General features: G+C 35.0%; 1 protein-coding gene across 4 annotated transcripts; it reads right to left on the bottom strand.

Moving 5' to 3' along the window:
• Positions 1-244: 244 nt before the first annotated feature.
• On the bottom strand, positions 245-10,356 carry LOC112796884 (uncharacterized). Of its 4 annotated transcripts, none has more exons than XM_072235666.1 (16): positions 9,863-10,356; positions 7,834-8,243; positions 6,863-6,995; positions 6,669-6,730; positions 6,436-6,532; positions 4,210-5,162; positions 3,743-3,868; positions 3,382-3,454; positions 3,028-3,073; positions 2,831-2,903; positions 2,325-2,390; positions 1,770-1,847; positions 1,512-1,684; positions 1,298-1,344; positions 918-1,155; positions 245-827 (listed from the first exon to the last, which is right to left on the bottom strand). In XM_072235666.1, the coding sequence occupies exons 5-16, from the start codon at positions 6,514-6,516 to the stop codon at positions 469-471; spliced, it is 2,313 nt and encodes a 770-aa protein (XP_072091767.1). In that variant the 5' UTR covers positions 6,517-6,532; positions 6,669-6,730; positions 6,863-6,995; positions 7,834-8,243; positions 9,863-10,356; the 3' UTR covers positions 245-468. The 4 variants fall into 4 exon arrangements, with proteins under 4 accessions (XP_072091767.1, XP_025695329.1, XP_025695333.1 ...); XM_025839544.3 differs by having other exon boundaries at positions 6,678-6,730; positions 9,863-10,351; XM_025839548.2 differs by having other exon boundaries at positions 6,678-6,777; positions 9,863-10,348.
• Positions 10,357-13,954: the final 3,598 nt, after the last annotated feature.

Raw genomic sequence — 13,954 nt, 5'->3', positions numbered from 1 at the left:
TATTTTCATTTTTCATTAGAGCATATCCAAATAGAATTAAACTCTCATGATGATCCACACAAACAAAAGTAAAAGACAAGTCATAATTGGAACTTAAAAAACTCATTACCATCCAAAGTATTTACTTGTGAACCAATATCTACACGAAAGTGTGATTAGGACAAACTTTTTCTATTTTACAAGAAATAATATTTCTAATTTTCTAAAATATATCAGTAAAGATGGAGAAAATAGAAACTAGACGTATGCAAATGAAATAATTGAATATGCAGGTGGAAAAGGATACAACAAAAGTATATACTTCGTTCAATCTGGTCATAAATCATAATTAACTAAGCAGGGCAAATTCTTTATCCCGCATGGCTACCCTACTATATATTATTCCCTAATTTTCTCTACTGTTAATGTATTCTAAATTTACAACTACTATTCACATTTAAATAATCAAATTTTAAGTGAAACATGCTGTCACCTCTTCAAGGCCCATCTCCGATCAATATCAGTGTAAACAAACTCCTGACAACGTACAATTCCACCGGCTCCACCAAAGCACAACCATCTCTCACTACCCTTGTTCATGTTCCATCTCACTCTATGCAAAGCTACCCATTTGGAAGGAAAGACTTCTGGTATATGACCAAAATCTGCCTTCTCAGTATCATCCCCGAGATTACTTGTCGGCGCATCATCTTTGTTAACAAGAGAATTACTTTCTGCTGATTTTTTCTTGTCGCTACCAGTCAGTTTTCGTCTTTTGGGCTGCTTCACGGAAGACAATGCTTCCTCACATTCTGATGCCATACCCAAATCGTCATCACCACAGAGCCCTACCACAAAAAATTGAAGAATTGGTAATATTCTTGAGAAATTATTGTAGAAAATCAGACAAGTATAGCATCAAATTTACAAAGGCAAACCTAAAGTTTGAGAATCAGGATTCGAAGTCTTCGCCATCTCACTGGTTGCACTTTTTCTCAGCAAGTCTCGAAAAGATTGAGCATACCGAACCCTTTCAATGGACCTCTTTAATGGAAAGGGACGAGTTGAAACTGAACTATTGATCACAAGAGTTGAGTCCTCCTCAGTTACTGACCCACAGAGGAAGAATGGAACAGTATGGTGTGAATCACCTATTTCTACTGCTTTAGTCGTAAGCTGACGACAATAAAAAACATAGGTAAGAAATGGGCAGAAGGGCAAAGAAAATCAATTTTTATAAAGCATTAGTCAAGAACTGCTACAAATTTGAGGAATACTATCATGTTTGAGGAATATCCAACAAAATGTTTTAAACCACCTGAAAACGGAAGACAGTACCATCTGCACCACAGTATGCAACCATGCCTGGCACAACAAAAATAAAAACTCATCGTTTAGATGATGATGATGATGATAATTAGAGACAACACGTTATTTAAGTAGTTCATCATGATATTTAGAAAACTTAGAGAGTCACAAATTACCATTAACTGATAGCTTGTTTGCAAAGAATATAACCATTAAAAAGGTACCTGTGTTACGTGACACTTGAACATTCCATATGGCAGATGATGAGAGTGAATAAGTGTGCAACCAGGGTTGTCTTTTCCCATTGTATGTTTTTCCATTTACAGGGAATTCATTTGCAACCTTCACCAAGCTAATGGTTTTCATTGTCCCATCTTCAAAGGACATAATGATGCAACTATAAAACATAAACAAAACAACTCTAGGTTAATCATCATGATGAGGTCATACAGCAATTCTGTCCTGTCGAAATTATGCATTACCTTGGCTTTGGCAACCAATCCAGACTATATATGTTTCTTGGCACAGGTTGCATACTCCTCAAAGGACGAAATGGATTACTACACACATTTTTATCAATAAATCAGAACACTGAACTAGGTTTTTACACAAATCTAGCTAAAGACCGTTTGAAGGGAGATATGCGCCTTGACATAATGAGATGTCAATATTCATCCTTTCTACCCAAGGAGAGAATTAATTACTCATGCACACGCAGATACAAAAAAAATCGCAACTAACGTGCCATTTGAAGAGTGCTCACCAGTTTGCCAATCTTAGATAAGTTTTACAGCGTATAATATAATTGCCACATTATTTGGAAACAATTTCCTCTATACAGAAAATTACATTCTAAGATGAAGGTGATTATAAACGATTGGAAGACAGAAATTTAGAATGAACCTAAAATTAAATAAAATCCGGTCAAGGAATCAAGAAAGGAAAATTTTCATTGAGAAAAGGTATTGTGCTTCTCATGCAGCGTCAAAAGTTACAAAGTAGACAAAAAAACAAAAAGGAAAAGAAAAAGCACTAACCGCAGGTCCCAAAACTTAAGGCCTTCATGTCCAGCAGTAACTATTATATTGAAACTCTCAGGATCACTAAAATAAAACAACAAAAAACAAGATACAATAAAATTGCTTATCCTGATCAACATTACAGAGGTAAACAATGAATAAGGCAGACTTACAAACTATGTTTATTAGATTTTCATCAAGAAGAAAAGGGGACAGTTACATGAATGAAATCAGCTGTCTGTGCACACTAAATGAAAAAGGAAAATTCCACAACAATTTCAAAAGCCCACGAACACAATAAGTTTCATAAACTATGTAAATAACTATATCATATTAGGTTGAAGCTGGAAATCAATTAGAATCTTTTCAGTTTAACAAAATGGGAAAATAGAGAGGTGAAAATAATATTCCATTATAGTCTTTTAATTATTCCAAATCCTATAAAGACACAACATAGCAACAGAAAAATGTTTGATGCAATTAAATAACATGTCTTTATTGAATTGGTTTCAATCATTACTAACCCTTCAAATGGTGCCCAGGCAACGGCTCTAATAGGAGCTGCATCTCCCCTGAAACAAAGCACTGGCTTTGTATCTGAATATAAAAAATTGGGTCAGTAGAATTATTGTCTAGTGAATCTGATGACTTTGTTTTTCAACACAGCTACCTTCCCTAAGAACCAAATATGTAAACATGAGTATGGCAACAAAAACATTACCATCACATTTAGATGAAGTCTTTATAGAGAATTTCCACAAAGCAACCTAAATATAAAGCAAAATACATTAGCAGATATACTTTATAAAGAGTATTGGGATGACAAGATACTTATGTTTGAACTGAACAATGATGGTGAGAAACAAATTTAACAATAAATGCAGAATTACAAAAATATAAAATAAATAAGGGTAATATTATCAAGATGACTTCTCTTTATCCCTCCCAATAAAACATCATGAATGAATTTATTTCTTAGTCTTACTAACCTACTATGAAAAAGTAAAACAAAATAAAATAAAATAATGAAGAAGCATAGAACGGAAAATAGAAGAATAGTTAACAAAAATTATACCATTCCATCATGGCAGCCCACAAGTAAATAGTCATGAGGGGGCATGACCGACCACTCCACTGTCAACGGAATGCTGTGATATCAAACAATGGATGAAATTAAACCAGTGACTAGGCTAAAAGGAAACTTATAATTACCGGCATCAAGCAAGTTCAACTACCTTAGGCAGCACGGCATGAACGTTTTTAATTGAAGCACTTTTTTAAAATGTGCTCACTTCCAATATACTTATCCAATAATCAGCCAAGTTAAAATTAAATATGTTAATTTATTTTGCCCCTCAGTGATTGAATTCGTACAATTTTTCCCCTAGAAGGAACGAGTTAAGTAACACCATAAAAAGAGAAAGAAGGAAGCATGCCTTTGTTTTCCACCACGCTTCAACATTGAGCATTTAAATACAGGTGCCAATTTTATAAAACGAGGATCAGTGCCATCCCTATGCTTATAAATCTCCCTCAAGACACGAGGAAGAGGAACCTCCCACCTGCAATTGAAACTTGACATGTTGATAAGGCAACAATAACAAGGAGCATCCCATAAAAGAGTTGTGAAAATATCTGATACAAAGAGATTTAATGTCAAAAGCAAATAGCATAACATATGAGAAGAGAAGAATAACCATATAGAATAGAGCTGAACAACTCCAAACATAAATTACACCCCTATTTTGATATTCTGATCTAAACTAAATTTCAGGATAGGGTGCTGTGCTATTCTACAAATTGCATCTGAATTATGAAAAATATCAAAAAATTTTCAACTACCTGAAAAATTTTTAAACAAGAACAATAATATCAATAGGAGATGAGGCATCAGATATCTTACACTTCTAGAGATCCGTTGCCCAACAAGACAGCAAGATAGCCCATTCGGTGTTTGCTTACTGGGTCATACATGTTGGGCGGTTGCCATTTCACATCCCATGCCACCTTTCCATTATGAGCTAGGCAACACACAAGTTTTGGCATAGTCACATTCCCTGAAATAGAATTAGGGGCAACTACATTACCCATTGCAGAGCTGCCATGAGGTTGACTTGAGTCATTCTCAACCTGTGTCAATAGTGCCACATCTTCGTTGCATCCCACATCCCTATGGTTAGCTTTCAACCTACTACTTTTAACATGAGTTTCTAAGACAGTATTGCATGCAGAAGCAGCTTTCTTGGTTTGTTTCTGCTTTGCAACTGAACACTGTTGCAAGGCTGATTCATTGCGATTTCCATCAGCTGCGCCTGAAAAATTTATTTCAGCTGAATCTTCTGGAACCTGAACTGCATGAGCTTGCACAGCTTGATTCTCAGAATTTGAAGAACATACAGTAGCTTCTTTTGAACTCTTTTTAGGCCTTCCTCTAGGCCTCTTTATTTGTGCTGATTTTTCACTTGAGGCCTCAATTATTTTATGTTCTCTTCTACTCATGTCAATGATGGGTAATATTTCTTCATCGTTCCAACAAACCCCATCTGAAGCAGGAAGCTCAGAAGATCTTTCTGGAAACTGAACATCTAGGGCTGGTACGTACTGGGGGGTTTCACTATTTGTGTTATCAATTACTTTTCCTTTGGGATTCTTTCTAGGTCTTCCTCTAGGCCTCGTCACCTTTGTTGACTTGTCTTTTTTAGGTCTTTTTTTTCCCTTATTTGTTGAATAACATTTTTCTTCATCCTGCTCGCGGATATTTAGAAGACACCATATTTGTATAACACCTCTACCAGTCAGTGGGGCACCCATCTTGTGGTAAGAAGAACCAGGTGGATGAGTAGCAACAGCAACAAACTAATACAGAATAAAAAAATGTCACCCAATATACAAAATGTCAATTATAAAAATGTACAAAAGACAAAAGTTATATCCTAAATTCCTAATAACGTCTTAGAAGAGCAAAGCTCATGCAAATGCAGACTAACATCCGAGAAAATAGTAACATAATAATTCCATATACTTATCTGTATCAAGTATAACAATATAACATATGATAGTGCAACGCATTAAAAAGCTCTGTCAATTGCACTGCTATGATCGAAGACATGTTACTCCTTTCATCCATCTATTTTCATAAATCTAGTTGAAGGAAAACACATGGTTAGTATTGCGATAAATACAATACAAATCGCTGGGATTATCAAAATCATGCCTGAATCGCTTGAATCGCATCTGAATCACTTGAATAGCAATTAATATTGCAATTTGCAAACTGAAGATTCAGGAACTGGCTGGGTTCCGGGAGTTTTAGGTCAGGTCAAACGTGTTCCAGTTTGCAAAATATTATTTCTTTCCCTCCTTTTCTTTTTTCAATGAAAGCCACAATTGCAGCCGACTCCTTACCTCTTCAGTTCCAATTTTATATAAGTGTTTATAATCGAGGGAAAATACATCTATACTTTTCTTCCTTGCGGCGTTCTGCAACTGCAAGCACACAGGCATCATTCTTCTGCAAGTGAAGCACCATTCACTCGGCCTCAGATGCATTATCATTTGTTTTATTGAATCTTTGACTTCTTTTCTTTATATTATTTAATATCTAATGACTTGTGGAATTGTTTCTTGTCATTATTTTATTGTTGGAGGGCAATGTTATGTTTGATGTTGTTATGCCTTATGCCTAGTACTTTGCTTGCTGTGTATTGATCATTTTGAAAATTAAATTGAAAAACTTATCCATAGTTTAATTACTTTCTGGTCATTTTTATTTCTGGATATTATTATGAGACATGAATTATATGATTATTTAGAGGTTTAATTTTATTTATTATTGTTGTTTATATCTTATGATACACAATACAATACAATATGATATGATATACGATACAGCAATGTTTTGATACACGATATGTATCCCTATTTAATAGTCTGGGATGGGAAACCTCTCCCATCCCATGAGTCTTCAAATAGACAATGAACCTTGACATGTTAGATGTCAAAACCAACAAATAGACAGGGTACACCATTTAACTCATGTTCAAACTTCAAAAACTTCCCCATACGATAGTAAGCCAATAAAAAGTAGCTAAATAGATGGCTTGAAAGGCGGGAGAGAGAAACCAAGTACCTCACATTTAGCTGAACAATCAGGCCTTTCATCTATCTGAGGACACCAATCTAACGCCCATACAGGGCCTCCAACACACATCACAAAGTCTCTGCATCTACAGCATTTGAAGTGTTTGGCCAAGTTAAATGATGAGCAGCGATGGAATAAAATAATTTGTCAGGAACTTCAAAGTGGGCAGTAATGCCCATACTGATGTCAATGGACCAAAAGACCACAGATAGGCAACATACTAGTGATACCTGGATTCCTGCAATTTGGTATCCACAGGATGCTCTTTTCTTTGCACATCACACTAAGAACGATACACAAAAAGATAATGAATTGTTTGCAACACAACACCTGTAACATTGTTACTAATCAAGAGAAATTTTGATAAGATGAGCTCTGAAGAGGAAACAAATAAAAGGATACAAACAGCTTATACCTGGGGAACAGTGGCTGATGAGAACTGAGGCAAAGTTATGGCTCCAGCATCTTTTTCTTCAGAGCTCTGACATCTCTCAGTTATGTAACCAAACCTAATGCTTTTTGGTGGATACCTAAAATCTCTCCATTCTCTACACATTTGAAAAAAAACAAGCTAAGAATTACTTATTTTCATTCAAATTAACACATCCAAACAAACTCTGACTATCAAGCTGTTTTCAGCATCTACATCACTATTTTCTATTCTCGGGATATCTCAATCTTAAAGTAAGTTGAAAACAATGCATTTCAAAAGGAATCTTGTATTGCCATTTGTTTCAACTTCTTGACTGAAAATAGTGATCACTTTTACCAAAACAAATCAAAGTTTTTTAGAAAATATTTATCTTAACCACTTAACTTCAACTCTTGCTATTTAAAAAATTTAAAAGTTTCTGAAATATTCTTTAAAGCAAAAGATGAAATAATTAACTTCTCTTAAACTGAAAAGTGATTGCTTTAGTAGTTAAAAATCACTTTGTCCAAAACAAATTTAAATAATAAAAAATAAATATAGAAGCTAAAACAAGTGCACCTAAATATTCTACAAGCACAGACAAAATTATTGTTTCCTTATAAAATGCACCCTATTATGATTATAAATACTGAGATTATGTTGTACATGTTTATAGCTAGAGTTGTAGCTGAAACATCACCAAATAACTACCTCTAATGGCTCAAGCAACTAACTCTAACAAGCACTAAGATTGTTGACTCAGCTACAAATGAGAACTCAGCTATTCACTAAGACGCTCTTAACATTAACAATGGGTATAACTTCAATCTAGAAGCAACTCAAAACAGTTTCTAAATTCTAACTGATTCATATGCAATTAAAATAAACACACCTCTAATAATATTATAATAATTATAAAGTTTAAACATATTACAACAAATTCTATTTATTTTTCAAGAATTGAAATTAAGTACCTTAAAAATGTGAGGGAGGAAGAGAATCTCTGAACCTCACTGTGATCAAAATGAGTATTCTGATCTTCCCCGCATAGTGCCGCAATGTCATCAATGTATCTGAAGAAATTCTCAGCAGAATAGTCAAATGAAGAAACCCTAATCCTGCTACTATTAGTAGCATCGTTACCACCGCCGACATCGTTACCACCGCCATTGTCAATGCTTACAGCTGTAGCAGTAGCACCAGAATCAGAGGCACTGTTTGCCAGTGCAGAATCTTCTGGAACATTTCCATCCTTCTTTGGTTTTGTTTTCATGTTCTTCTTAGTGTTCTTCTTTCCTTTGAGGCCAAAAAGTTCAGCAATGCAAAGCTCTTCTGCTTCCATTCCCTCAAGTTTTAGAGAGACTCGAACTCTAAACGTGTTCTCCTGTTGTTGTTAACATAGTTACTAGGTAACCCAGTCATTATTAAATAAATATACAAAAGTATAAAAACACCAAAGGCCAACATCTACTAAAATATAAAGGTATGTAATAAGGTAGGGAACAGGAGTTCAAGGAGCCATCTCAAGCAGGGAAGGGCAGGAACACCAAAACAGAGGGAATACTGTAGCAAAATAAGTAATATATAACACACCAAAAAAATGAAAAATTAGCTAAGGCCAAGCGCCATGTGAAGGATAACAAAATAAACAGTAGTTACAACAGCAGCCCGTAGGTATGCAAAATGCAACAAGTCACTGAATTCAATGTTCACATCAAACTGTGGTACGTGTCTTATGCAAAATGATTTTTCTCTAAAACAAATTTGAATGAAGGTTGAATGAAATAATGAACCTGCACATCTACATTATTACTTAATAGACCAAACATTGCAGTAGGTGGATAGCTTATGTGTCATCTCTTGAGTCAAAATCCTTCACCATTTTTCCCTCCATTATATGAATAATTCCATTCATCCATGTGTTTCTTTTCATGCTACCTATTGGCCTGTGATGTGCCTAATGCATGCTCTCATGTTCCTATAATTACTCTAATTCATTTTTTGGGTTGAATTCAAAGTAGTAGTAAGTGCTGATCGTGCTGTTATTCATTCCACTAAACTTTAAACGAAGACTTTTCTTTAATATTTCTACCTAAAAGCATTGTACAAGTCCTTTGAGAGTTAATGCATTGAACCAAAAACATGTAGTGGTAAGTGAATTGTATTTGACTATAAAATGAGTAATATTTTGGTGCGCCACGAATCACTACATCACAGAACCCTTTATTTTCGTGGAGGCAGTTCACTAACCTGCTAACTGAAAAGTGCAACATGAGCAACGCAAGTCAACTCGACATTAAATTCTACTTCTATAGTTCATTAGCTTTAGATTCATACAAATTAAAGCTTTTAAATTAATGGTTCCATGGTGTTTGTGATTATAGGTTGAATGGTTGTTGATGAGAATTTAGGGAATTTGATTTTACTGAAAATAACAAATTAATAAGTGGGAAAGTATCTGTTATTGGCTTCCTGTTGTTGGATTTTAAGTCGTTAACAGGTAAGGGACTTTTTGAAAAGGGACATGCTTCTTAGACTTGTATTGAGTATCTAATGCTCTCAATTAGACATCACCATCATCACTATATATCCCTTTTTAGCATTTAGCAATAAATATATACTTTTAGTCATCACAATTTATTTTGGGATTCCCTTTATCTCATAATCTATATCTCAACCTTTCTTTCTTCCTTTTCTATTATTTTCACTCATTTTCTTCCTCGATGCCACTTAGGCAATTAAAAATCACACTGCAGCAACGGAGCCTATTAACAATCAACAATTAGGCAATTAACAATCAATTCTAACAGAGTCTATTAGCAATTAACAATCAAATCGAACAGAGTCAATTCTCTAAAATCTAATCAAACTATCACATTGACAAAATTAACTAATTGTTTTTAACTAAATCATTCTGAACACATTAAAAACTAAATTAACCAAATCACATTTTTTTATGAACAGATTAAAAACGAAAAAATTAAGCAAGAAATATTAAGTAACCTTCGGTGGTCTTCCAACGAACAGAGTATGAAGGAGGAGCAAGAATGTGACACGGAGAAGCTGGCGACACTGCAGCAGTCCTTCTCCTTATGTTTACAACGCCGAGAACTTGCAGAATATGAGGGATGGGGAGACTGCCAGCGACGAGCACGCGAGGGGCGACAAGCACGCGAGGGGCGACGAAGCTGGACCTGGCAACGCGACGGACGACAAGGCTGGACCAGGCAAAGAGGCTGGCACGCGACGAAGTGGACCTGGCGACGGACGACGAAGCGTGCTGGACCAGGCAAAGAAGCTGGTGCCGCGTAGAAAAGACGCTGGCGAAGAACGGCGGAACGGCGGTGGCAATGGAGGCTAGGGTTTCTCACCACTTCTCTTTCTTTGAGCAAGCGAAGCAGCCGTTTCAGAGTGAGAGAGTGAGAGTGGGTTGAGGGGGATCCTTCGCTGGATCAGGGATTTTTTTTTTTTTCTACGAAAATTCAAAACGACGGTTTTAAGGGATTTAAAAAAAATTTGATCTAATTTGGATTCTTCGAAGGTTTTGAGAATCGGATCGATCATTGAACCGTTTTAGTCACTAATTTATTGGTTTATTAGTTTAACTAGTTTAATCGTGGTTCAACTAAAAAAATTGTTTTAGAATAAAATAATAAGTAAATTATAAATAAATATCCAAAATTATAACTCAACCTATTTTTTGTCTCATAACAACTATATCATTTAGCCAACAATATATCTTTCATCTCTTTCCTAATGTAAAGAATTAAAAAAGATCAAACAAATTGAACAAACCTTCTGATCCTAATGGTGAATCTATCTCCTTAATATAGGAATTAATCACATAAATACATTAATATTACAAAATATACTAATATACTTAATAAATAGGCAAGACATGATACAACAGTGCCTTTCAATCGATTTTAGAATACGTCAAGCAACATGTAGAGATGAATTATTACGTCAAGCAACTTTGATGAGTTCAAATCTAGCAGCATATAATACAATCCATAGTTGAAGAGTTTAGCAATGAAAATGTACAAAATTTCAATAAACATTATCACAAATTTCATATTCAAAACACAAATCAATAATCAAGTAATCAGAGATATTCAAAATCACAAATCACTACTTTAGATTTCAGAGACATTCAAATTCAATAATCCAAGTACTTCAGAGACATTCAAATTCCGCCTACAGCATTCAACAATATACAAATTTCCACCATTAGCAACAGAGTTTTTAACATACTTTAACAAAGATTAATAAAGTTTTTAACCCAATTTTAACAAGCTCAACACAATGATTAACAACAAAAAAAGCCCTGAATGAGGTAATGAGCACAAGATCAAGAAACTTTAACAAAATTTAACAACAGATAAAAAAAGTCAAGAACAAGCCAGTAACAGTTTATCAGTGCCAATTTAGCATCAATCAATAAGCCACTGATTAACAAGTTCAGCATAGCGATTAACAACAAAAAAAGGCACTGAATGAGGTAATGAGCACAAAATCAAGAAACTTAACAACAGACAAAAAAGCCAAGAACAAGCCAGTAACTTTTTATCAGTACCAATTTAGCATCAATCAATAAGCCAGTAACAGAGTTAATTAATCAAGAATAGGCTAGAACAAGCCAGAGTAGTGAGCAAAGCCAATCAACCAAGAACAAGCACTAAGCACCGACAGAGCATCCAATTAACTCAAGCACAAAGTAAAAAAAAACAAAACAGCAACACATCACTTAATTAATAATCATCAACAAATGAAAAACAAAACACTAACAGTGAGTATTAAAAAACTAATATCAAAATAGGATAAACCTCTTCAAAACGAGAATTTTGATACCAATTTTAAAAGATTCGGCCCAATTAGGCCGAACAGAACCTAAAATGTGCCCAAGGCACAATTCAGCCCAACCCATATAACCCCTTTCACCCCCTTTTAGCTACAAACCATCTGATTTCATTGGGAAAGAAGGGAGACGCGGTGAGGAGAAGAGAGAAAGAACATAACCTAGGTTGAACTTCAAACCAAGATAACTTTCGATTCGGAGCTCCGATTGACGAGCCATTTACGGCCACGCGTTCATCTCGGAGTCCTCTTCAATTCTATCCAAACAAAAAGGTATGTATTTCTCAAATTCATGTCCAGTATTCTGTTTCCCCTTTATGTGCGAAATTGGCTTGAGCCTTGAGTGATTTTGATGATTTTGGTGGTTTAGGTGCAATCTAACATTGGATAATTGTTGGATTATACTCCAATCATCAATGGATAAGGTGAGGAAACCATAGCCCTATCTAATTTTTGAATTTGGGTAATGGATATTGAGTTGGGTATATATATATATATATATATATATATATATATATATATATATATATATATATATATATATATATGTTGTATATTTATATTAGGTGGTGTGTTTGTAAGTGGAATTTGATGTTGTGGACATTAGAGGCCTTGGATTGGTGTCAAGTCTTGGTGATCTTATGAATTGAGGAGCTGCGAGCATGGCTTAAGTGTTGCTTTGGACAATAAATAAAAGCGGCCAAGGTATAGTTTAGGTTTCGCGCGTTTAATATATAAGGTTGTGTGAAAACTTAGGCTAGAATATTATAAGATAGGTTGAAAAGCTTTGTTATGTTAAATGGTTAGTGTTTGTGATGTTGATGAATAAATTGATATGATATGGTGTTGAGTAATTAATAATGGGAATTAAATGTATGTATGTGTATATGCTTGTATGATGGTGAAGATTATGGCAAGGTAAAGGTGTGGTTGAGATAGTAAGTGGTATAATTTGGACTTGTTGGTATTAACTTGATAAATTAGTATTGTAATGAGGATTGAAGGATTGTATGAAAATGGTAAGAATTAGTATGTGTAGTACTATGTGGTTTGTGGCTAAATTGGTAAAGTGGAAGAAATATGATGTTATTGAGCTAGGTTGTTAGAATTATTGTGTTATGGTTAAGGGTTGATTATGTTGATGGTTGTGATATGCTAAATTGGGTGAAGATGAGGTTTGAAACGAAAATGTGGTTTTGGCAAAAATGAGGTTTGGGTGTGATTTGATAAAAGTGAATTTTAGTGAAGTTTGGAAGTTCATAACTTGTTCCTCAAATTTTGGATGGAACTGTGGTTTGTTTCAAATGAAAGATGGTTTTACAAGCTTTTGAATGATATCAATTTTATGAAAAACGGAATTTTGTAGAGAAAGTTATGGACGACAGAAGTTTGGTGTATAAAACTGTGTTGCAAGGTACCAAAAACTGGTTTGAAGCAGCTTTCTGGGCATTCTGCCAAATTTGAGAAAACGTCCACCCACACGTACACGTAGCCCACGCGTACGCATGGCGTGGCATTTTAACGACGCATGCGCGAGTAGCCATGCATGCGCGTGAGCGCATGATCACGCGGACGCATGACTCACGCGTACGCGTGACGTGCTGTTCGCACCACGCGTGCGTGATAACCGGAATTCACTCCCCATATAAAAGTGATGAATCCGTTCTATTGGCAAGCGCACCAAAATTGTTGTCAAGTAATAACCCATAGTGGAATGAGATCATATCCACAGAGATTGGTAGATTTGAGCAATTTTAATCATTGGGTAAATTAGTCAAGCTAAGTAATATAGAGTGTGATTGCAGAATTGTAAATGAGCAGGAATGTAAATGACTCAAAAATAAAGAAAAGCAGTAAGGTGTAGAAATAGAAATGGCAAGAATGTAAAGTGCAGAAACATAAATAACTTAATTGTAAATGGGAATGGGGATTAACAGAATGTAAAGAAAGTTATAAAGAATGTGGAAGATAAGAATAAGGAAAATTCATTGAGATCAGGAGATGTTGTTCTCTTTGGATTAAATCCAGCTCATCTCATCTTTAATCATGCAACTCATTGACCTCTTGGCAATCATGATTGATTGAGCCCCCAATCCCTTGGTGACTCAATCTCTCAAATCTTGATAATCAGCCAATTCCTTGGTCTAATTGCTCATGAAGAGAGATATGCTTGGTCCTTGATTATACCACACATCCTCATAGATCCAAGTAGTGGGTGGATTATATGTCACCATATCC

The sequence above is a fragment of the Arachis hypogaea genome, chromosome 4 (genome assembly GCF_003086295.3).
Source record: "Arachis hypogaea cultivar Tifrunner chromosome 4, arahy.Tifrunner.gnm2.J5K5, whole genome shotgun sequence".
Taxonomy (NCBI): Eukaryota; Viridiplantae; Streptophyta; class Magnoliopsida; order Fabales; family Fabaceae; genus Arachis; species Arachis hypogaea.
This window is presented reverse-complemented; position numbering and strand designations above follow the sequence as displayed.